Source organism: Oncorhynchus clarkii, chromosome 24 (genome assembly GCF_045791955.1).
Source record: "Oncorhynchus clarkii lewisi isolate Uvic-CL-2024 chromosome 24, UVic_Ocla_1.0, whole genome shotgun sequence".
Taxonomy (NCBI): Eukaryota; Metazoa; Chordata; class Actinopteri; order Salmoniformes; family Salmonidae; genus Oncorhynchus; species Oncorhynchus clarkii.
In genome coordinates this window covers 1,831,886-1,854,800 of record NC_092170.1, presented here as the reverse complement: position 1 = coordinate 1,854,800, position 22,915 = coordinate 1,831,886, and the positions used below count along the sequence as shown (strand labels likewise).

At 41.4% G+C, this 22,915-nt stretch overlaps 1 protein-coding gene and 1 non-coding gene across 2 annotated transcripts in view; both read right to left on the bottom strand.

The window, feature by feature from the left end:
- LOC139382351 (cullin-3-like) overlaps positions 1 to 21,869 on the bottom strand; it is a 29,018-nt gene extending 7,149 nt beyond the window's left edge. The window contains exons 1-9 of the mRNA XM_071126324.1: positions 21,606 to 21,869; positions 18,052 to 18,249; positions 4,680 to 4,793; positions 3,860 to 4,020; positions 3,181 to 3,295; positions 2,768 to 2,996; positions 2,188 to 2,333; positions 1,715 to 1,891; positions 700 to 870 (exon numbers count right to left, since the gene is read on the bottom strand). Coding sequence (XP_070982425.1) covers positions 700 to 870; positions 1,715 to 1,891; positions 2,188 to 2,333; positions 2,768 to 2,996; positions 3,181 to 3,295; positions 3,860 to 4,020; positions 4,680 to 4,793; positions 18,052 to 18,249; positions 21,606 to 21,668 — 1,374 coding nt within the window. The 5' untranslated portion in view covers positions 21,669 to 21,869. The remainder of the gene's footprint in view (positions 1 to 699; positions 871 to 1,714; positions 1,892 to 2,187; positions 2,334 to 2,767; positions 2,997 to 3,180; positions 3,296 to 3,859; positions 4,021 to 4,679; positions 4,794 to 18,051; positions 18,250 to 21,605) is intronic.
- On the bottom strand, positions 5,733 to 5,803 carry trnaa-ugc (transfer RNA alanine (anticodon UGC)). The gene has a single exon. It is a non-coding gene; the product is annotated as a tRNA-Ala (tRNA).
- Positions 21,870 to 22,915: the final 1,046 nt, after the last annotated feature.

The window sequence follows — 22,915 nt, the reverse complement described above, 5'->3', positions numbered from 1 at the left end:
CCAAGCGTCATGTCTGGAGGAAACCTGGCACCATTCCTACGGTGAAGCATGGTGGAGTCAGGATCATGCTGTGGGGATTTTTTCAGCGGCAAGGACTTGGAGACTAGTCAGGATCGAGGGAAAGATAAACAGAGCAAAGTACAGAGAGAACCTTCACCAACCTCAGACTGGGGCAAAGGTTCACCTCTAACCAGACAACGACCCTAAGCACACAGCCAAGACAACGCAGGAGTGGCTTCGGGACAAGTCTCTGAATGTCCGTGAGTGGCCCAGCCAGAGACAACATCTCTTCAGAGACCTGAAAATAGCTATCCAGCGACGCTCCCCATCCAACCTGACAGAGCTTGAGAGGATCTGCAGAGAAGAATGGGAGAAACTCTCCAAATACAGTTGTGCCAAGCTTGTAGCGTCATATCTAAGAAGACTCAAGGCTGTAATTGCTGCCAAAGGTGCTTCAACAAAGTACTGAGTAAAGGGTCTGGATGCTAATGTATGTGATATTTCTGTTTTTTATTTGTAATAAATTTGAAAAAATTACTTCCATTCCTTTTAGAATAAGACTAAGGTCACAAGATGTGGAAAAAGTCAAGGGGTCTGAATACTTTCCGAATGCACTGTATATCTGAAACAAACAGTTGATGAATCTGTTAATGGATGGAAGATCATAAGATACTGCTCTTCCTCCTCCTGTTTCCTCACCTTGAGTTTAGAGATCATGTTCTTCTCCGAGTCGTCAGAGACGCTCTTGTTGGTGAGCAGCCTCCTGGCCAGGTGCTGTTTGTAGTACCTCTCAAACACATCCTTCTCCTGCATGAACCTGAAGAGCACCATGGCCTTGTCCAGGATCGACTCCACCTCCTGCTCCGTCAACTACTCACACACAGAACGAGAGGACAGCGAGTGTTACACGACCACACATACACACTTTAAATGATTACATTTGAAACACTGATTTAATCAAATATATTGAACTCCTTATACAGTGAGCTCCAAAAGTAAAGGGACAGTGACCCGATTGTGGTTGTTTTGGCTCTGTACTCCAGCACTTTGAATTTGAAATGATACAATGACTGAGGTTAAAGTGGAGTCCATCAGCTTTAATTGTAGGTCATTTTCATCCATATCAGGTGAACCGTTAAGAAATTACATCACTTTTTGTGCATTTTAAGGGACCAAAAGTATTGGGACAAATTCACTTATGTGTATTAAAGTAGTAAAAAGTGTAGTATTCGGTCCCATATTCATTGCATGCAATGACTACATCAAGCGTGTTTCTCTACAAATGTGTTGGATGCATTTTCTGTTATTTGGTTGTGTTTCAGATTATTTTGTGCCCAATAGAAATTAATGGTAAATTGTCATATTTGTGCGTATAAACTTCTCAATCATAATTATTCACAATTCATTCCAAATGAACTGTAATCATGGTAGCATCCAAATTAATGTAGAAGTGTTTAGAAATATATGATATTCTTATTTACAATAAAAGTGACTCCAAAATGACACAATACATTATTTACCATTCATTTCTACTGGGCACAAAATAATCAGAAACACAACCAAATATGTGTCACAATCAAATGTCACCTATTCCTTATATTGGGCCCTGGTGAAAAGTAGAGCACTGTATAGAGAATATGGTGTCATTAGGGACGCAGCCTGTCTGCCCTGAGGAGAGGAACGTTCCTCCCCATTACATCAGAAAACGACTCACTCCTTTTACGCCTTTCTTCAGCTTGTCGTCGATGAACAAGGAGAGGTACTCGGGGGAGCGCGAGTTGAGGTTGAGGAAGTATTCAAAGTCCCCTGCGATGGTCTGCTTGAAGAGCCGGTCGTTGTTGAACGACTCTAGAAGGAAGCGGTCGAAACGAGACTTCAGATCCAACAGACCCTGCAGAGAACAAAAACCAGAGGAAGGAAGAACACATGACATTATTGGAAAGCAATGGCACTTACTACATGCTCGTATCTGCCATCTAGTGGCAATATGGAGTATAACAACAGAAATTGCATCCCTACAGTGGATTTAAAAGCATTGAATCGGTATAAGAATTCACTGGAGTTTCCCCTATTGTTAAATCCATGACCAGGGAGTGTGGAAATGCACACTTTGGAAGAATGGGAATGTAGCCAGATACATTTTTTTGTGGACCCCCTGCCAATGATGTCACTTCCGGTGTAAATTACCTGGATGTAATCCACAGGGTTTTTGCCCTCGCCCTCCTCTGACACCAGCGCCTTGCCCTGCTCGCGGAGGTAGGAGCTCATGCACTCACACATGGTCTTCAGTCCGTTTGGCACTCTGCTAAAGAGCTTATACATACACGCCAGGTCTGTGTTCACGCATGCACGCACGCACACACATCAGTACAAACACATTAGTATCCAAAGACCACCCACCAATATCTTTCACCATAAATATAGAATTGCTGACATTGATATCAAAACAATGGCACGGGTGGTGCCAAGTATGCACACGATAACAACACATATTCACACAATGTACATTACTCAATTATTCTGCTCTGCAAAAGACCTCAAGATGTATGCAAATGTCTGACACTAACATCGGGGTGAAATATCCCTTTTCATGAAAAAAGAAAAAAGTCTGGTGTCCCAAATGGCACCCTATGCCCTATATAGTGCACTACTTTTGACCAGAGCCCTATCGGGCCTGTCAAAGGTATTTCACTGCATAGGAAATAAGGTGCCATTTGGGATGCAAAGTATAGCTGGGACTGGAGTAGTACTAGTGTGGCAAACTGACCCTCTGTCTTTCCGTTCTTGAGCATGTGGACGAGGCCCGAGTTCTCCATTTCCACGATGGTCTTCATGTGCTTGGAGATGAGCTCCCGCTCCACCACCTTCACAATGGGCTCTTCTGTCGTCTTGTCTAGGCAGTGCAGCACGCGCTCGATCTCCTCGTTTATCCGCGCCTCCACTTTCTTTATGTACACGCTTGCGCTGTTCTCCGCCAAAAACTTTTGACTTTCCATCTGGGAGGGCAAACAAACACGGGGTTAGGAGCGCCTTGGGTGACAGAGGGCATACACATGATGTACATAATATGATAATAGTAGGCAAACAACAAATATCAATGCAAGTCAACGTGCATGACATATAGCATTGATGCAAATTAAATGTATGAATAGATGTGGTGGGGAGGGGATTCTTACAAACCTGGAAGAACTCTGCAGACATTTCTAAAAACGGGGCCTCAAAGTCCTCTTCGTAAACCGACCTCCCTTCGAGGCCTAAGATCATTAACATCTGGCAGGCATTCCTGATCGCCCCCCTGAGAGAGAGCGAGAGAGACAGACAGGGTCAGGTTAACTTGACAACTGTGGGAAGCATTGGGGTCAACATGAGCCAGCATCTATCTCTGTGGAACACTTTCAACACCTTGAAGAGTCCATGCCCCGATGAATTGAGGCTGTTCTGAGAGAAAAGGGGGGTGCAACTCCTAATGTTTTGTACGCTCAGTGTATAGGATATCATTTAGGTCTGGGTCAGCTCAAAGACTATCGGATACTTTTTAAATTCAACAAAGAGCACAATGAAATGATCATGGATTACGGTTGTGGTTTTCTTCATCGGGAAAAACACTGCTTCCTTCAGCTCAGAAACTGTGGCTCTATTTGAATTCCTTCAAAGTGCATCCTTCCCTCCTCCCTTCAAACAGTCGATGCTTAGACATGACTGGACAGATGAACACAAGCTTTCCGCCGCATGGCTTCCAGTCATTTCCAGTGATTACACTTGTCAAGTCATTTCAGTGATCCTTCAACGAAGCTAGGAGTTTGTACACTTTTAAAGAAGTCGAACGGGACCTGTGTATAGACGGGTCATATTATTATACCTGTCCACCACTTCGCCCTTCCTCTCTCGTGCGATCATGTCCAGGAGGGTCTGTCGGAGGTGGTCTCGGATGCAGCCGTAGCGCACCACCTGGTCTCTGAAGATGATCAGGCCCAGGTTATAGACGTTCTCCACATTGTTCTGCTGCACGTACACCCGGTCCTGGGAAACGAGAGAAAGAGAGGGTGAAGCTTTGTCATTCAAGGCTGATCTTGGGCAAGTTTTGCATTTCCCCCACTAATGGTTGTTTAGGATTAGTGGATGGGAAGCTGATCTCAGATCTGTACCTCACCCTGGAGCGCGATTGAGACCTGCAGCCAGGAAGCAATGCATTACCAGTCCAAGGGAGGGTTACGAGATGACACTGTATTGAGAAATACAGTCAAATCCTAATAACTAAGTGTGCGCACGTCTGATAAGCACAAATTGTGCATGTCAGCAGTTACGTTTTCTAAAAGTGTGATGATGCAAAACACAATGATGCAAAATGTAGCATCACTTTTAGATTTGTGCTGTATCTTGAAAACGTATCTGCTGACTGGAACAACATGAATGAACAAAATACTAAAAACATGTTTGTTTTTTGTAAAACATCCCTGGTTTACAACTGCACCTTGTAGCTGTCAGAGCCATGTATTTAGAGAGTTTGGACATTGAGGTTTCCGCATAATGATGCATTTACATGACCCTACAATACTATGGCAGCCATGTTAGCACCCCATTAATTTAAAATGGGGAATATTAAAATAATGCTATGTATGTCTAGAATTAAAACATAACTCTCTAAATACATGGCTCTGGTAGCTGGTGGTGCCACTCACCATGTACATGAGGATGTCTCTGATCATGACCATGGCTGTCTGGTGGTCGTTCCAGGCTTGGTTTAGTGTTTGGAGGAAGTTGTTGTTTAGTGAGTTGAGGACATCTTCCCGTACCTATGGGGAAGCAGCAGCACAGTCAGGCAGAGAGGCATTCGTTTGATACTACAACACCACACTGATGACTTGGCACACTGAGCCCATCTCGCTTTCTCTGCATGACACACTCTCTGTCCGTGAGTCTCTCCCTCCACAAGCTCCACTCTCTGAGTTTCCTCTCTCTGTATGGGACTCTAAAGAACACTGTGCTCATCAACTTCAGGCAGAGAAACAATCAAACAACAACAATTTAGTGAAACAGTTCCCAGCATACTATCTCAATGGAAAGTGAACCCCTCTCAGCTCACTATAATCACCTACTGATGAATCGGTTGTACTTACACAGTATTCAGAGCCCTTGACATTTTCCACATTTTGTTATGTTAGCCTTATTCTAAAATGGATTAAATACAAAACATTCCTCAGCAATCTACACACAATAACTCATAGTGACAAAGCGATAACAGGTTTAGAATTTTTTTGCAAATGTATTATAAATAAAAAAACATTTATTCACGTAAGTATTCAGACACTTTGCTAAGAGTCTCGAAATTAAGCTCAGGTGCATCCTGTTTCCATTGATTGTCCTGGACATGTTTCTACAACTTTATTGGAGTCCACATGTGCTAAATTCAATTGATTGGAAAGGCACACACTTGTCTATATAAAGGTACCACAGTTGACAGTGCATGTCAGAGCAAAAACCAAGCCACGAGGTCGAAGGAATTGTTCGTAGAGCTACGAGACAGTATTGTGTCGAGGCACATATCTGGGGAAGGGTACGAAAAAATGGACGTGGCATTTAAGGTCCCCAAGAACACAGTCGCCTCCATCATTCTTAAATGGAAGAAGTTTGGAATATCTGAAAACTTAAATGGCCATTTCATTCCTATTACATTTTTAGTAGATGCTCTTATCCAGAGCAACTTACAGTAGTGAGTGCATACATTTTCATACTGGTCCCCCGTGGGAATCGAACCCACAACCCTAGCATTGCAAGTGCCATGCTCTACCAACTAAGCCACATCATCACAAACCACTTGATGTCTCAATTAGAGGTCAGACGATTAATTAGGGCCGATTTTCAAGTTTTCATAATTGGTAATAGGCCTTTTTGGACGCCGGTTACATAGCAATCCACGAGGAAACTGCGCGGCAGGCTGACCACCTGTTACCCGAGTGCAGCGTCAAAAGGACCTTGTGGCTGCAAGGAGCCAAGGTAAGTTGCTTGCTAGCATTAAACTTAGCTTATAAAAAACAATCAATCAATCTTCACAATCACTAGTTGACTACACATGGTTGATGATATTACTAGGTTAACTAGCTTGTCCTGCGTTGCATATAATCAATATAGTGGCTGTTAATTTATCATCGAATCACAGCCTACTTCGCCAAACGGCTGATGATTTAACAAAAGCGCATTTGCGAAAAAAGCACAATCGTTGCACGAATGTACCTAACCATAAACATCCATGCCTTTCTTAAAATCAATACACAGAAGTATATATTTTTTAAACCTGCATATTTAGTTAAAATAAATTCATGTTAGTGGGCAATATTAACTAGGGAAATTGTGTCACTTATCTTGCGTTCAGTGCAAGCAGAGTATTAAACTTATTCAACAGTTTGGGCAGCCTGGCTCGTTGCGAACTAATTTGCCATAATTTTACATTTTATGACATAACATTAAAGATTGTGCAATGTAACAGCAAAATTTAGACTTTGGGTTGTCACCCGTCCGAAAGAATATGGAACGGTTCCGTATTTCACTGAAAGAATAAACGTTTTGTTTTTGAAATTATAGTTTCCGGATTTGACCATATTAATGACCAAAGGCTCATATTTCTGTGTTTATTATATTATAATTAAGTCTATGATTTGATAGAGCAGTCTGACTGAGCGGTGATAGGCAGGAGCAGGCCCGTAAGCATTCATTCAAACAGTACTTTACTGCGTTTGCCAGCAGCTCTTAGCAATGCTTGATTCACAGCGCTGTTGATGACTTCAAGCCTATCAACTCCCGAGATTAAGCTGGCAATACTAAAGTGCCTATAAGAACATCCAATAGTCAAAGGTATATGAAATACAAATGGTATAGAGAGAAAATAGTCGACATGTCATAATTCCTATAATAACTACAACCTAAAACTTCTTAACTGGGAATATTTAACCACCAGCTTTCATATGTTCTCATGTTCTGAGCAAGGACCTTAAATGTTAGCTTAGCTTTTTGGACCTGAATGCCAAAACATTCAAGGAGGGGACGGTATTGAAAATCATACTGTCTGTATTTCAAAATACCACCGGTAAATGGTATATCGCCCAAGACCAATGGTGTAAATTGCAGTGGTCTGAAATAATTAATAGAATGGACCTATCCTATTGCGATGATTGAAATGACACCCACCCTTTACCTATATAAGAGTTCGATGTGTCTCAACTGATGGCAGGCACAACACAAAAACCTCAGATGATATGAAATAGGGTCTAAGCTACAACTTATGCAAATATGAGTTCATGGACTTTTTGATAATTGATAATAAAAGGCAATAAAGGTTCAAAAAAGGAACATTTAAATAAAAAAAGGTCCACAATAAACAATCACATTTTGACAACACTGTAAGCCTTTAAATGATATCAAATTCAACTGTTTATATTTTCCAGTGATAAAGACATGGATGTCTCATTGTATGGTAGGGTGTGCAAAATGGGTCAACTTTGAGCCCCTTTATTTTTTATTCAACCTTCATTTAACTAGGCAAGCCAGTTAAGAACAAATTCTTATTTACAATGACAGCCTATGTAAAGGCCTCCTGCAGGGATGGGTGCTCGGATTAAAAAGAAAAATACAGGACAAAACACACATCACGACATTCGAGACAACACCACATAAAGAGAGACCTAAGACGACAACATACCATGACAGCAACACATGACAACACAGCATGGTAGCAACAACATGACCACATGGTAGCAACACAACATGGCAGCAGCACAACATGGTAGTTGCACAAAACAGGGTACAAACATTGTTGGGCACAGACAACAGCACAAAGGACAAGAAGGTTTGACAACAATACATCACACAAAGCAGCCACAACTGTCAGTAAGAGTGTCCGTGATTGAGACTTTGAATGAAGAGATTGAGATAAAACTGGTGTTCTATGTGGAGGATGAGGGCTGCAGTATATCATAACCATCTTAGAAGGGAGAGAGGGCCTTTCTAAATAAGAAACAACCAGTGGGTCTTGCAACGTGTATACAGAGATGACCAGTTTACAGAAGTGTATAGAGTGCAGTGATGTGTCCTATAAGGAGCATTGGTGGCAAATCTGAATGGTAAAGAACATCTAGCCGCTAGAGAGCACCCTTACCTGCCGAACACAAAATCCGGGGAGGGGCCAGTTGGGTATAAGACTATCATCTGAATATAAATGGAGAGAGAGAGCTTCCTACTGCCTGAGCTATGTTGTTGATGATCCTAGGCGTGCAGGATCGACCCTTGGGATACACCCTTGGTGACAGGCAGTGGCTGAGACAGAAGATGTTCTGACTTTATACACTGCACTCTGAGGTAGTTAGAAAACCAGGCCAAAGACCCTTCAGAGACACCAATACTCCTTAGCCGGCCCACAAGAATGGAATGGTCTACTGTATCAAAAGCTTTGGCCAAGTTAATAAAAAAAATAGCAGCACAACATTGCTTAGAATCAAGGGCAATGGTGACACCAGTTAAAAAGGTCAGAGATGGGCCTAAAACTGTTTGAATGGTCTGTAAGTATAACAGAACTCATATTGCAGGCGAAAACCTGAGAAAAATCCAACCAGGAAGTGGGACATCTGAGGTTTCTAGTTTTTCAAAGCTTTGCCTACCGAGTACACATTGAGATATGGATGAGGTTACACTTCCTAGGGCTTCCACTAGATGTCAACTGTCTTTTGAAACTTGAATGAGGATTCTACTATAAAGGAGGGGCTCATGAGACCTGTGAGTCAGTGGTCTGGCATTGTGCCTCGGTCTCATGACGCGCGCTCCTGACAGAGTTACCTCTCGTTCCAGTGCCTTTTCTGAAGACAAAGGAATTCTCCGGTTGGAACATTATTGATTTTTTATGTTAAAAACACCCCAAAGATTGATTCCATACATCGTTTGACATGTTTCTAAAGGACTGTAACGGAACTTTTCGAGTTTTTGTCTGGACGAAATGCTCACGCCTCATGAAGATGGATTACTGGGATGAACACGCTAACAACAAGTGGCTATTTGGATATAAATTATGGAACTTTATGGAACAAATCAGTAATTTATTGTGGAACTGGCATTCCTGGGAGTGCCTTCTGACGAAGATCATCAAAGGCAAGTAAATATTTATGGTGTTGTTTATAACTTTGTTGATTCCAAAATGGCGGCTATTCCTCTGGCTGTTTTGGGTTCTGAGAGCCGTTCTCAGATTATGCTTTTTCTGTAAATCTGACACAGAAGTTGCATTAAGGAGAAGTCTATCTTTAATTCTGTGAATAACACTAGTATCTTTTATCAATGTTTGAGTATTTCTGCTAAAATCACCAGATGTTTTAGAATCAAAACATTACTGCACGTAAGGCACCAATGTAAACTGAGATTTTTGGATATAAATATGCACATTATCGAACAAAACATACATGTATTGTGTAACATGATGTCCTCTGGGTGTCATCTGATGAAGATCATCAAAGGTTAGTGATTCATTTGATCTATATTTCTGCTTTTTGTGACTCCAATCTTTGGCTGGAAAAATGGCTGTGTGTATTTTTGACTTGGCGGTGATCTAACATAATCATGTTGTGCTTTAGCTGTAAAGCATTTTTTAAATCGGACACGATGGGTAGATTAACAAGATGTTTATCTTTCATTTGCTGTATTGGACTTAATATTTTTGAATTTCGCGCGCTGCCTTTTCAGCGGAATGTTGTCGGTGTTCTGCTATGCGGAACCCCTGCGCTAGAAAGGTTAAAGTAGAAAAGGTCTAAACTATCTGACCCAGATGTTTTTTGGGGGTCAAATTTAAGGAGCTCCTTTAGCACCTCGGACTCAGTGACCGCCTGCAGGGAGAAACTTTGTAGCGGGGCAGGGGAAAAGAGGGAGGAGCTTTAGGGCTAGTCACATGAGAAGGGGTGGGAAATTAGGAAATGTTGGACGGGCAAGGAGGCATGGCTGAGTCAAATAGGAATCCTGACTAAATGAAGTGGTGATTAAAGAGCTCAGCCATGTGCTCCTTGTTAGTAAAAACCACATCAACAACATTAAGGGACATGGGCAGCTATGTGGAGGAGGGTTTATTCTCCAGGTCTTTAACCATTTTCCAGAACTTTTTGGGTTTAAACCCTGAGAGAGAGAGAACTGCTCCTTATTAACTTCTTAGGGATATGAAGTATCTAACTTTGGCCTTCCGGATAGCCTGAGAGCACTTATTTCTCATATACCTCAACGAGAGCAAGTCAGCCTGAGTATGCGTGTGCCGAGCCTTTCGCCAAATGCAATTCTTGATGTGGAGTAACTCTGCAAGATCACAGTCAAAGCAGGGTCTGAACCGGTTTTATTTAAAATGTTCTTTATGGGGGCGTGTTTGTTAACAATATCACTGAAGATATCAAAAAAGAAAGTCCAAGCTTCTTCGACAGACAGGATCAATTTGATTCTACACCAATTAGAGGTCAACCGATTATGATTTTTCAATGCCGATACCGATTATTGGAGGACCAAAAATAGCCGATAGCGATTTATCGGCCGACTTTTTAAAAAAAATATGTATTTGTAATAATGACAATTACAACAATACTGAATGAACACTTATTTTAACTTAATATAATACATCAATTTAGCCTCAAATAAAATGAAACATGTTCAATTTGGTTTAAATAATGCAAAAACAAAGTGTTGGAGAAGAAAGTAAAAGTGCGATATGTGCCATGTAAAAAAGCTAACGTTTAAGTTCCTTGCTCAGAACATGAGAACAAATGAAAGCTGGTGGTTCCTTTTAACAGGAGTCTTCAATATTACCAGGTAAGAAGTTTTAGGTTGTAGTAATTATAGGACAATTTCTCTCTATACGATTTGTATTTCATATACCTTTGACTATTGGATGTTCTTATAGGCACTTTAGTATTGCCAGTGTAACAGCATAGCTTCCGTCCCTCTCCTCGCCCCTACCTGGCCTCTAACCAGGAACACATCGACAACAGCCACCCTTGAAGCAGCGTTACCCATCGCTCCACAAAAGCCGCAGCCCTTGCAGGGCAAGGGGAACAACCACTCCAAGTCTCAGAGCGAGTGACGTTTGAAACGCTATTAGCGCACACCCCGCTAACTAGCTAGCCATTTCACATCGGTTACACCAGCCTAATCTCGGGAGTTGATAGGCTTAAAGTCATAAACAGCTCAATGCTTGAAGCACAGCGACAAGCTGCTGGCAAAACGCACAAAAGTGCTGTTTGAATGAATGCTTACGAGCCTGCTGGTGCCTACCATTCCTCAGTCAGACTGCTCTATCAAGTCATAGACTTAATTATAACATAATAACACACAGAAATACGAGCCTTAGGTCATTAATATGGTCGAATCCGGAAACTATCATCTCGAAGACAAGACGTTTATTCTTTCAGTGAAATACGGAACCGTTCCGTATTTTATCTAACGGGTGGCATCCATAAGTCTAAATATTCATGTTACATTGTACAACCTTCAATGTTATGTCATAATTACGTCAAATTCTGGCAAATTAGGCGGCCCAAACTGTTGCATATACACGGACTCTGCGTGCAATGAACGCAAGAGAAGTGACACAATTTCAACTGGTTAATATTGCCTGCTAACCTGGATTTCTTTTAGCAAAATATGCAGGTTTAAAAATATATACTTCTGTGTATTGATTTTAAGAAAGGCATTGATGTTTATGGTTAGGTAAGCGCAACGATTGTGCTTTTTTTGCAAATGCGTTTTTGTTAAATCATCCCCCGTTTGGCGAAGTTGGCTGTCTTTGTTAGGAAGAAATAGTCTTCACAGAGTTCACAACGAGCCAGGTTAGCAGGCAATATACTTGTGTATTGATTTTAAGAAAGGCATTGATGTTTACACATTGGAGCAAGATGGTCCTTTTTCGTGAATACGCACCGCATCGATTATATGCAACGCAGGACACGCTAGATTAAACTAGTAATATCATCAACCATGTGTAGTTATAACAGTGATTATGATCGATTGATTGTTTTTTATAAGATAAGTTTAATGCTAGCTAGCAACTTACCTTGGCTTCTTACTGCATTCGTGTAACAGGCAGTCTCCTCGTGGAGTGCAATGTAATCAGGTGGTTAGAGCGTTGGACTAGTTAACTGTAAGGTTGCAAGATTGAATCCCCGGGCTGACAAGGTAAAAATCTGTCACTCTGCCCCTGAACAAGGCAGTTAACCCACCGTTCCTAGGCTGTCATTGAAAATAAGAATGTGTTCTGAACAGACTTGCCTAGTTAAATAAAGGATAAATAAAGGTGTACAATTATATATATTTTTTAAATCAGCCAAATCGGTGTCCAAAAATACCGATTTCCGATTGTTACGAACACTTGAAAGCGGCCCTAATTAATCGGCCATTCAGATTAATCGGTTGACCTCTAATACCAATATACAGAGGCCAGGTCATGAAGGAAGGCTTGCTCATTAAAGTTTTTTAGCAAGCGTCTATGACAAATCAGGACAGGACGTTTCACTGAGCAGCCATTATGAACACAGGCTGTAAAACAGTGATCACCAGACTGGTACCTATCAGGATTATTTGTGAGGATAACACTGAGGAGAGTATCCTTTTCTGGGTGTTTGGAGTCATACCTTGTGGAATTGGTAATAATCTGAGAAAAAATTAGGGAGTCCCATTGCTTTAGGACTTGGTTAGATGGTTTAAGCATGTCCAAGTTTAGGTCACCTAGCAGGACAAATTCAGACTTAGTGTAAGGGGCCAGGAGAGAGCTTAAGGCAGAGCTAGGGTTCAAGCCAGTGCTGAAGGAGGACGATATAACGCCCTGCAACAGTCAACAAAGGAATATTTGAAAGTTTACATTTATTTAACCAGGTAGGTTAGTTGAGAACAAGTACTCATTTGCAACTGTGACCTGGCCAAGATAAAGCAAAGCAGTTTGACACATACAACAAAGTTGCACATGGAATAAACAAACACAGTCAATAATACAGTGGAAAAAGTCTATATACAGTATGTGCAAATGAGGTAGGATAAGGCAATAAATAGGCCATGGTGGCAAAGTAATTACAATATAGCAAGTAAACACTGGAATGGTAGATGTGCAGAAGATGAATGTGCAAGTAGAGATACCGGGGTGCAAAGGAGCAAGATAAATAAATAAATACAGTATGGGGATGAGGTAGTTGGATGGGCTATTTCAGATGGGCTATGTACAGGTGCAGTGATCTGTGAGCTGCTCTGACAGCTGGTGCTTAAAGCTAGTGAGGGAGATATGAGTCTCCAGCTTCAGTGATTTTTGCCACTATGACCAGTTCTTCCATAGCAAAACATGTTTGGAAAGTTTTGTTTAAATCAAACTGGATGCTGTCAAAAAGGGATTGAATTCAAATGGATGTACCCTATTACTCTGATTGCAAATCAGAATGTCAATGGGAGAGTATTTGTTTTAATTCTGAGATGCCAATTGGGTGGTGTTTTTTTAATTTGAAGGCCACTGCTGAAATATTGACATCCAGAGTGATGATTGATAATCTGAAAAGGTAGGCATGCCAACCTACATAGGCCTATGGTGACCGTAATACAGCCACACTGGCAGTCAGGAGTCATGACCACAGTCATCTGATGCCTCTGATTGTCATTAGTAGCCTAGCAAACTTGCTAACTGCCGGTACTCAGCACTCTATTGTCCCTCTAATCACTCTGACATCAATACAAATGAAATCTAAAAGTAAATATTTCATGAGAGCCCTGGCATTCAGAGTTTGAGCAGAATAGGATCACCTTCTGCGCAGGGAGAGACAGCTTCTCATAGCTGGTTGATGCATGGAATGAAAGTGTTCCTGTTGCGTTTCTATAGGCTATGCAATCTGTTAAAAAGAGGAGAATCCCATCAGCTTTCTATAGGCTAGGCCTACTACATGTACGTCTCAGCTTTCCAAATATTAAGCAAATTGCTTCGCTTTTCAACCAAAGTTGCCTAACTGGCTTGCATGAAAATGAACCGCGGGAAAAGCGTATCCATTTGCTATTCTAGTGCATATGGAAGACGTCTTTTTTTTTACCCTGCCCCTGTTCCGACAGGTGCATGATAATCACCCATTCTCACATTATTTAGTATATCTAAAGACAAGATTGTTGTGAATGATTCACAGTGCACGCATTTTTTTGCTAATTTTTCAAATCATAGCTGCATGCATTATGTAACCTAGTCCATAGGCCTATATGCTTTGCTAAGGTTTGTATCACAACTGAAGTGGCCAAATAAATCCAAAACGTAGCCTATATGCTCAAGACCCCTGGAACATGGTTGGAGAGCCCATAGCCTACACAGCCTGGTGAAACGTGTTCTGACTGAGTTTTGACTGGCCACTATTTAATAAAAGTGTATCCCAGCTTTCTCGTGCTGCTATATTTAAATTAAGCACATTAATCTGCTTTACAAACAGTGTAGCCTACCTGGCATATTAAAAAAGTAACTGCACATAACCTCCATTCGCTATTCGAGTGCAGGCTATGGATGATTTTCATTTTTTGTGGGCCATTCTAAATAAAACATTATTTCACACATACAGTGCCTTGCGAAAGTATTCGGCCCCCTTGAACTTTGCGACCTTTTGCCACATTTCAGGCTTCAAACATAAAGATATAAAACTGTATTTTTTTGTGAAGAATCAACAACAAGTGGGACACAATCATGAAGTGGAACGACATTTATTGGATATTTCAAACTTTTTTAACAAATCAAAAACTGAAAAATTGGGCGTGCAAAATCATTCAGCCCCCTTAAGTTAATACTTTGTAGCGCCACCTTTTGCTGCGATTACAGCTGTAAGTCGCTTGGGGTATGTCTCTATCAGTTTTGCACATCGAGAGACTGACATTTTTTCCCATTCCTCCTTGCAAAATAGCTAGAGCTCAGTGAGGTTGGATGGAGAGCATTTGTGAACAGCAGTTTTCAGTTCTTTCCACAGATTCTCGATTGGATTCAGGTCTGGACTTTGACTTGGCCATTCTAACACCTGGATATGTTTATTTTTCAACCATTCCATTGTAGATTTTGCTTTATGTTTTGGATCATTGTCTTGTTGGAAGACAAATCTCCGTCCCAGTCTCAGGTCTTTTGCAGACTCCATCAGGTTTTCTTCCAGAATGGTCCTGTATTTGGCTCCATCCATCTTCCCATCAATTTTAACCATCTTCCCTGTCCCTGCTGAAGAAAAGCAGGCCCAAACCATGATGCTGCCACCACCATGTTTGACAGTGGGGATGGTGTGTTCTGCTGTGTTGCTTTTACGCCAAACATAACGTTTTGCATTGTTGCCAAAAAGTTCCATTTTGGTTTCATCTGACCAGAGCACCTTCTTCCACATGTTTGGTGTGTCTCCCAGGTGGCTTGTGGCAAACTTTAAACGACACTTTTTATGGATATCTTTAAGAAATGGCTTTCTTCTTGCCACTCTTCCATAAAGGCCAGATTTGTGCAATATACGACTGATTGTTGTCCTATGGACAGAGTCTCCCACCTCAGCTGTAGATCTCTGCAGTTCATCCAGAGTGATCATGGGCCTCTTGGCTGCATCTCTGATCAGTCTTCTCCTTGTATGAGCTGAAAGTTTAGAGGGACGGCCAGGTCTTGGTAGATTTGCAGTGGTCTGATACTCCTTCCATTTCAATATTATCGCTTGCACAGTGCTCCTTGGGATGTTTAAAGCTTGGGAAATCTTTTTGTATCCAAATCCGGCTTTAAAACTTCTTCACAACAGTATCTCGGACCTGCCTGGTGTGTTCCTTGTTCTTCATGATGCTCTCTGCGCTTTTAACGGACCTCTGAGACTATCACAGTGCAGGTGCATTTATACGGAGACTTGATTACACACAGGTGGATTGTATTTATCATCATTAGTCATTTAGGTCAACATTGGATCATTCAGAGATCCTCACTGAACTTCTGGAGAGAGTTTGCTGCACTGAAAATAAAGGGGCTGAATAATTTTGCACACCCAATTTTTCAGTTTTTGATTTGTTAAAAAAGTTTGAAATATCCAATAAATGTCGTTCCACTTCATGATTGTGTCCCACTTGTTGTTGATTCTTCACAAAAAAATACAGTTTTATATCTTTATGTTTGAAGCCTGAAATGTGGCAAAAGGTCGCAAAGTGCAAGGGGGCCGAATACTTTCGCAAGGCACTGTATGTAAAGACCAGATTAAATGGAGAATACTGCGTGAGGATATTATCAAGTGCATGTCAAATTTTGAATGTGAGACTAATGAGGTGTGTGTGTAGCCTGCGCAAGAAAAAGAGCAAAGCACTTCCCTTTCATGCAACTTTTTTCAAATCATCATTCTTTGCTTCATGCAGCCTTAATGTATTAGAAATCAAAACATATAACCTAATGTTTCTATCACAACTAAAGTTGAATAAATAACTGTAAATTAAGCATATTGGAGGATCTGTTTCTTTGTTAACCGCTCAACACCGAATAGCCGCATGTGCGCACTCCATCGAAAATCGTTTGGGAGAAAAATACCCAATTTTATTAACTTATTGTATTGCTCTTACTATAAAATAATGCCACCGGAATTATAAGCAAATATTGCCTGATAAATGAACTAGTGTACCCAACTGCCATATGGCACAGCCAGATCAGGGCCTACCAAAGGAATATGCTATTCTGTTCTTCTGGAATAGGCTACATTTTCTTCATGCCTATAAAAAAAATATATATATTTATTGTGGCTATATTAAATTGATTTATTAGATGTTTTAAAATGTAGATGTTCCAAAGGTCCGCATCAGTGGCTATAAGTGGAAACCGGAGATGCAAAGCATCTTTATGTTAATTAAATGGTCAATTACCATGAGACCGGCAGTTATTTAAATGACAATAAACCAGCTGAAAAAATGTAATGACTGCCAAAGCCCTAGCCCTGCATAGATATTTAATTGGCCTAGTAATGTCATTGTTTCCAAATAGTTTGCAGACCCCATAGAAACCTGTCACGGCTTTAAAATAATCTGATGCTGCTTCCTGCTGCTACTCATTCAGTGGAATATGTTGACCTACATGGTGTGTGTGGTTTAAACATGAACGTTATAGGGATCATGTGATAGAAATCTGTCTGAGGATAGTTTGTGGAACTAAATCCCACAAACGCTTTCCCAAAGTCAAAGGCTTTCACAATCACTGATTCAAGCACCAAAAGGCAGATCGATCTGCTTCCTAGTACCTACATAATTCAACAAAACACAAAGCAAAAACAAAAATCCTGCTTCGCTCTCCGAAACAGAATACTTTTTCAATCAACCGAGCTTGTCATAGATCAGGACTGTGTGTGTTTACTGAAAGAGAGCTTTCAAATCTCCAGTCAGATGCCTATGGGCCCTAGTGGAGCTGGGCATTCTGATAGCCCCATTCCTCAAACTTAACTCATTTAAATTCCAACCACTAAATATAAGGCTTCTGAATGAATGGAAGCAACTCATGTTTTCCGGATAGTTTGCTTTCTTTTGCAAGTTCTCCGCATCCAGCCATAGTCAGACAGATTCTCTGAGCTTTCCACAGTAATTGGTTTAATATGAGCACTCCACTTCATCATGCTGTCAGCATACCAAACAGGCCCAACACTGAACAGGGCAATTGGCCTGTAATTTAATATCGCCTGGATTAATATCGCCTGGATTCGATTGACAGACAAGGTTTGTTTCCTTGCTTTTCAACAATGAAAATGTTATTATGGTCAAGGTGAGTAACATCTTGTGGTCAAGCTCAGTGACTATTCTACCACTGTAGAGATCCTGTAAGACGGAAAATACTCTGCCAGTTATTTTACAACGGTGATTACTGCCATACACAAATCCAGCAAAGGGACGTTAATCGAGACCAGGGTAGTGTCCATGAAAAGTCAAACTAAAGAACTGGTTGAAACAGGGAGGGACTAGTCCAATAAGAAACTGTCTGTTGTAAAACGTTTTAACATTATTCCATCACATGCCCTAATGAACAGCACCCAGTACTGAATCAACTTGCGCTGAGATGAGCCTTACTTTGTTGATGAGGTGCTCGGTGACCACCTCCCGGAGGCCTGTGTAGAGCTTCTCGCCGTGTTTGTGCAGCACCATGGTGTAGGCGTTCCTGTAGAGCTCCTCGAAGCTCAGCCCGCTGTTGTTCTTCCTCTGGATCTCCTGGATGGCATTCTTCAGAAGGTCCCAGATGTTGTTGACATACTTCTCGTCCATCGTCATCTGCAGTGGAGAAAGGGAGTGAGAGGCGAGCAGACAAATAGACTGACAGGCCAAAGTTTCGGGGATCTTTGGCTCCCTCATTTGAGGGAGAACTGGAGCAAAGCAAGCTTGATAGACACCATATGCATAGCCTCCCTTTTTATCAGTCTCCTGCTAGGCTAGCCTACATCTTTAGGTCAGCAACCTGCGAGAGAGACAAAACAAGTCAACACTTGCTACACTTCTGCAACCCCAAAACCCCTACTTATTTAAAGAGTGCCTATATTATATTTCAATATCTAACAGTTTGAGTGTAACATTGATTAAAGAATGCTCCTCCTGCAAATTCATGATTTAAAGTATATTAAAACAAATCACTGTAAAGGAAACAGAGGTGTGTCCCTATTTGTGTTCCTTGTGATGAACTAAGAGTGCAGGACTGCAATATCATGACAATATTCCCAATAAGGTTCCATCCAGTCCATAGCATGAATGAAAGCGTTTTATATTTTCCATATCATATTGCTCACGGCCACCTCTAACTGTGCCTCGTAACATTTGCCTTTCCCCCAAATTCTCATTTTAACTGGACAAACAGTAACTGCACTGTAGCCAACCATCACACTCGGATAAACATGGCCATATTCACAGCTTGATATAAATCCCTTGTCACCTTTGGCTGTCACATTCAACCATAGCCTGTTAAACCTGGAGGCTCTCCAAAGTGAGGCTGGCCAAAAGCTGCATACAAGGTGTCTGGATATGGCACCATCCAAACACAAGCATATTTCACAGGAAGTATCGGTGTGATTGGACAGGGTTCACAAGGATCCGGGAGGTAACATAGCAGGACAATCCATGACCCTACTCAACCCGAGAACAATTATGCAAGGTTGGTATTTGGATTTCTTATTGGAGTGAGGGACCGATGAAGTGAAACCCTCTGCAACTAATAGGCCTTTTACTCACAAGTCATTTTTATAAAACCTAGAAACTTACCACAATAAATTAACTGTCTTGTATCCCACTAATAATCCAGGTACAGGGCCTGAACCTTTTTCGGACCATGATTGCACAGTTTTGTTTCTCTCTGGTCAACGTTAGTAGAGGAAGTGCACTAACACCCTGGACCAGAACTACACAAAACAGTCCTATTTTCTGTGGTACTCAACATCATTTTAGTCTGTGGCCAGACTAATTGCTGATTCTGAGGACATCTCTGAATGTCTGAAATGGGCCCTAGGAAGTCCCAGCCAAGACATAAAACAAGAATTTTAAAGATCTATTCTACTCCATCTCTCTGCATATCAAAAGTGTGTTCCAAAGTGGCTTCAGCCGTGATACTCAGTAGATGGCAAACTGGATAGAATCTGAGGAGCACTCATATACTTCCCATCCCTTTCATGATAATGATTTAAAGTTTTGTCATATGGAGATCTGAACAGCAAGGGGAGGTAACATGATCTGATGGCAGTGAACTTTCAACTAAACACTGGGCTAAGCACATGATCCTTTCATTTAAGGCCTAAGGTAATTAGACTTTTATGATGAGTCACTGCCTTGGTGAAGATTAAACTAACAAAACTGGCAAAACTAGCTACCGGATGTCACAATAATTAATTTAGCCCATTCATAGACGCTAACTACCTTAAGCCCGATGCTTGCTCTAAACGTTAATGCGAAAGTGGTACGGTTTTGGAAACACAAGTAATGTATATCTCATATCAGCGAGAAATAATTTTATAAAAACAAAATGTTAAATTACTACACACATTAATAGGGTTAGTGTTCCCACATGGCCATATTTCCACATTACCGTGCTTGTTTACAGAAGACAGACAAGAGGAGACCAACTGTGCCAATTAGCTGTCTAGCCTGTTCCGAACACCCGTGTAAGCATAACTGGGAGGAAGTGTAGTTCATCAACTGGAGGCACACATTTATACAGTAAGTGAATAATTGTTTTTATTTTAAATATAATTGTTCGGGCCTCCTGCGTGTTGCAGAGGTCTAAGAAACTGCATCACAGTGCTCGTTGTGCCACTAGAGATCCTGGTTCAAGTCTAAGCTCTGTCGCTGCCGGCCGTGACCTGGAGACCCATGGGGAAGCGCACAATTGGCCCAGCGTCGTCCGGGTTTGGCCGGCAGGGAAGTTCTTGTCCCATCGCGCACTAGCGACTCCTGGGCCGGGCCCAATGCATGCTGACACGGTTGCCAGGTGTACGGCGTTTCCTCCAACACATTGGTGCGGCTGGCTTCCGGGTTAAGCGGGCACCGTATCAAGAAGCAGTGCGGCTTGGCTGGGTTGGGTTGTGTTTCGGAGGACGCATAGCTCTCGACCTTCGCCTTTCCCGAGTCCGTACGGGATTTGCAGCGATGGGACAAGACCAACTACCAATTGGATACCACGAAATTGTGGAGAAGAGGGAACACTTAAAATATATATATAAAACATATTTTAAAAATAGATTATTTGACTGATATGAAAGGGCCATTTGTTTCGAAAACCTTTTCGCAAACAATGATTATTTACGTTTCTAAACTTTAAAACACGAAGTCGGAATTGTAGTTCACATGGAGCCAGCAGTGGGCAAAGCTAACTGCTGGAAACCCTATGGAGAGAAGGGTTATCGAGAGCTACTATAGGGGATCATTGGGGATTCAGTGGAGGGACATCCGTCATAACTGAATACTGATCTTCTGAAAACTGATGTCAACCAATAGCTTACTCCCATTAGCTTTTGTCCATTAGTTTTAGCAAACTGTTTACAAATTAAACTTAGGCTAACGTTAGCTACTTCAATCTTGAAAGACAAAGTATCTAACGTTACATTAACTAGGTGTAACAGTAGATGCTAAAGTTAGCTATCTATCCAACAGTTAAAGTTAGTCGGGGTATCGAAAGGTTTTATTGGCATGTAACTAAAGAACGTTTTTTTTAATTAACTAAAAGAACGTGATTCAGCAAACCATGTCATGCAGAATAACAACAATTCTCTCCAGTCCAACCCACCAGTTTCTGATTTGACCTAACGTTAAATAAAACAAGTCGTTCAGCCACAAACAAAGCTACGACCCCAAATATTTAGTTAACTAGCTAGAAACCATGTTTTTCTCCGGGTAAAATGACAGTTGGTCGTTCGCTAGCTAATAATTGTCTGACAACAGTAACGTTACTAGCTACTGTATCTAACAGTAGGTAGCTAGCAAGCAGCTATCCATAACCTCTTGTAGGGGGTAGCTAGCTATCTACTTGTTTTTACTGAAAGATCGGCCTTGCAAACTGCACTCCCCAGCTAGCTAGTTACTCGAACCTCGGTGGTCCAGTCACCGCCTGCTGCTGGCAGGGACAGGTCCTATTAGCAGTGTGTACTTACAGGAAAAGCTCGTATCCTCATCTTGGTGTCCTTTTTTGTGCCGCCTTTGCTGAGATTGGACATGGTTACCTCGTCTGTGTGTTCTGTATTTACATGAAAATATTATCTGGTTAGGTACAGGGAAGTATACTTGTGGAGCTTCCACTCGACCCTCACTAGTCCGTAGTTGGTTGTTGACAACCAAACGGCAATGTTTCTCTAACGTAGATCTCCACACTCAGCAATGGCGGACAACCTAGCTACAGTTCTCACTGCGCAGAGCTCACACGATGCAACTCACGCGAGACTAAGGGTACTGGGCTGGGACGGGGTAGTTTTCTCATGAATAAAATGTTTTGATCAATAAATTCCATTGGGCTTTGCCAAACACTTAAATACGAATATATAATATATGACATTTAGCAGACGCTTTTATCCAAATGACACATGACAAATCCAAATGCTTAAATGTTTTTATAGCATACCACCCACTCCATCCCAGTTTACTAGGAATTATTTGAGCTCTGTCTCTGCCAGTGGAGGCTCCTCAGAGGAGGAAGGGGAGGACCATCCTCCTCAGTGAAATTTCATAAAAATATTTTTTTTTGCTTTTTAGATAAAACTATACTAAATATATTCCTATGTCACCAAATAATTGATTAAAACACTATTTTGCCATGAAGGTCTATAGTAACTTCAAAAGCACTATCTAGGTCAGCACAAAGGTGTAGCGGGAGGACAGCTAGCTACTGTCCTCCTCTGGATCCATTGACTTCAATACAAAACCTAGGAGGCTCGTAGACCTCACCCCCTTCCATAGACCTACATGGTAATTATGACCACTTCTGGAAATCTAAGCTTTTTCAGTATGAACTGACATGTTGTCCATCCAATCATACGATTAGGATCAGAGAAGGAACCTAGTGCGTTGTATAGAGGTTATGCTGTAGAGCATTATTGGGGGGGATCTACAGTGCCTTGCAAAAGTATTCGGCCCCTTTGAACTTTGCGACCTTTTGCCACATTTCAGGCTTCAAACATAAAGATATAAAACTGTATTTTTTTGTGAAGAATCAACAACAAGTGGGACACAATCATGAAGTGGAACGACATTTATTGGATATTTCAAACTTTTTTAACAAATCAAAAACTGAAAAATTGGGCGTGCAAAATCATTCAGCCCCCTTAAGTTAATACTTTGTAGCGCCACCTTTTGCTGCGATTACAGCTGTAAGTCGCTTGGGGTATGTCTCTATCAGTTTTGCACATCGAGAGACTGAATTTTTTTCCCATTCCTCCTTGCAAAACAGCTCGAGCTCAGTGAGGTTGGA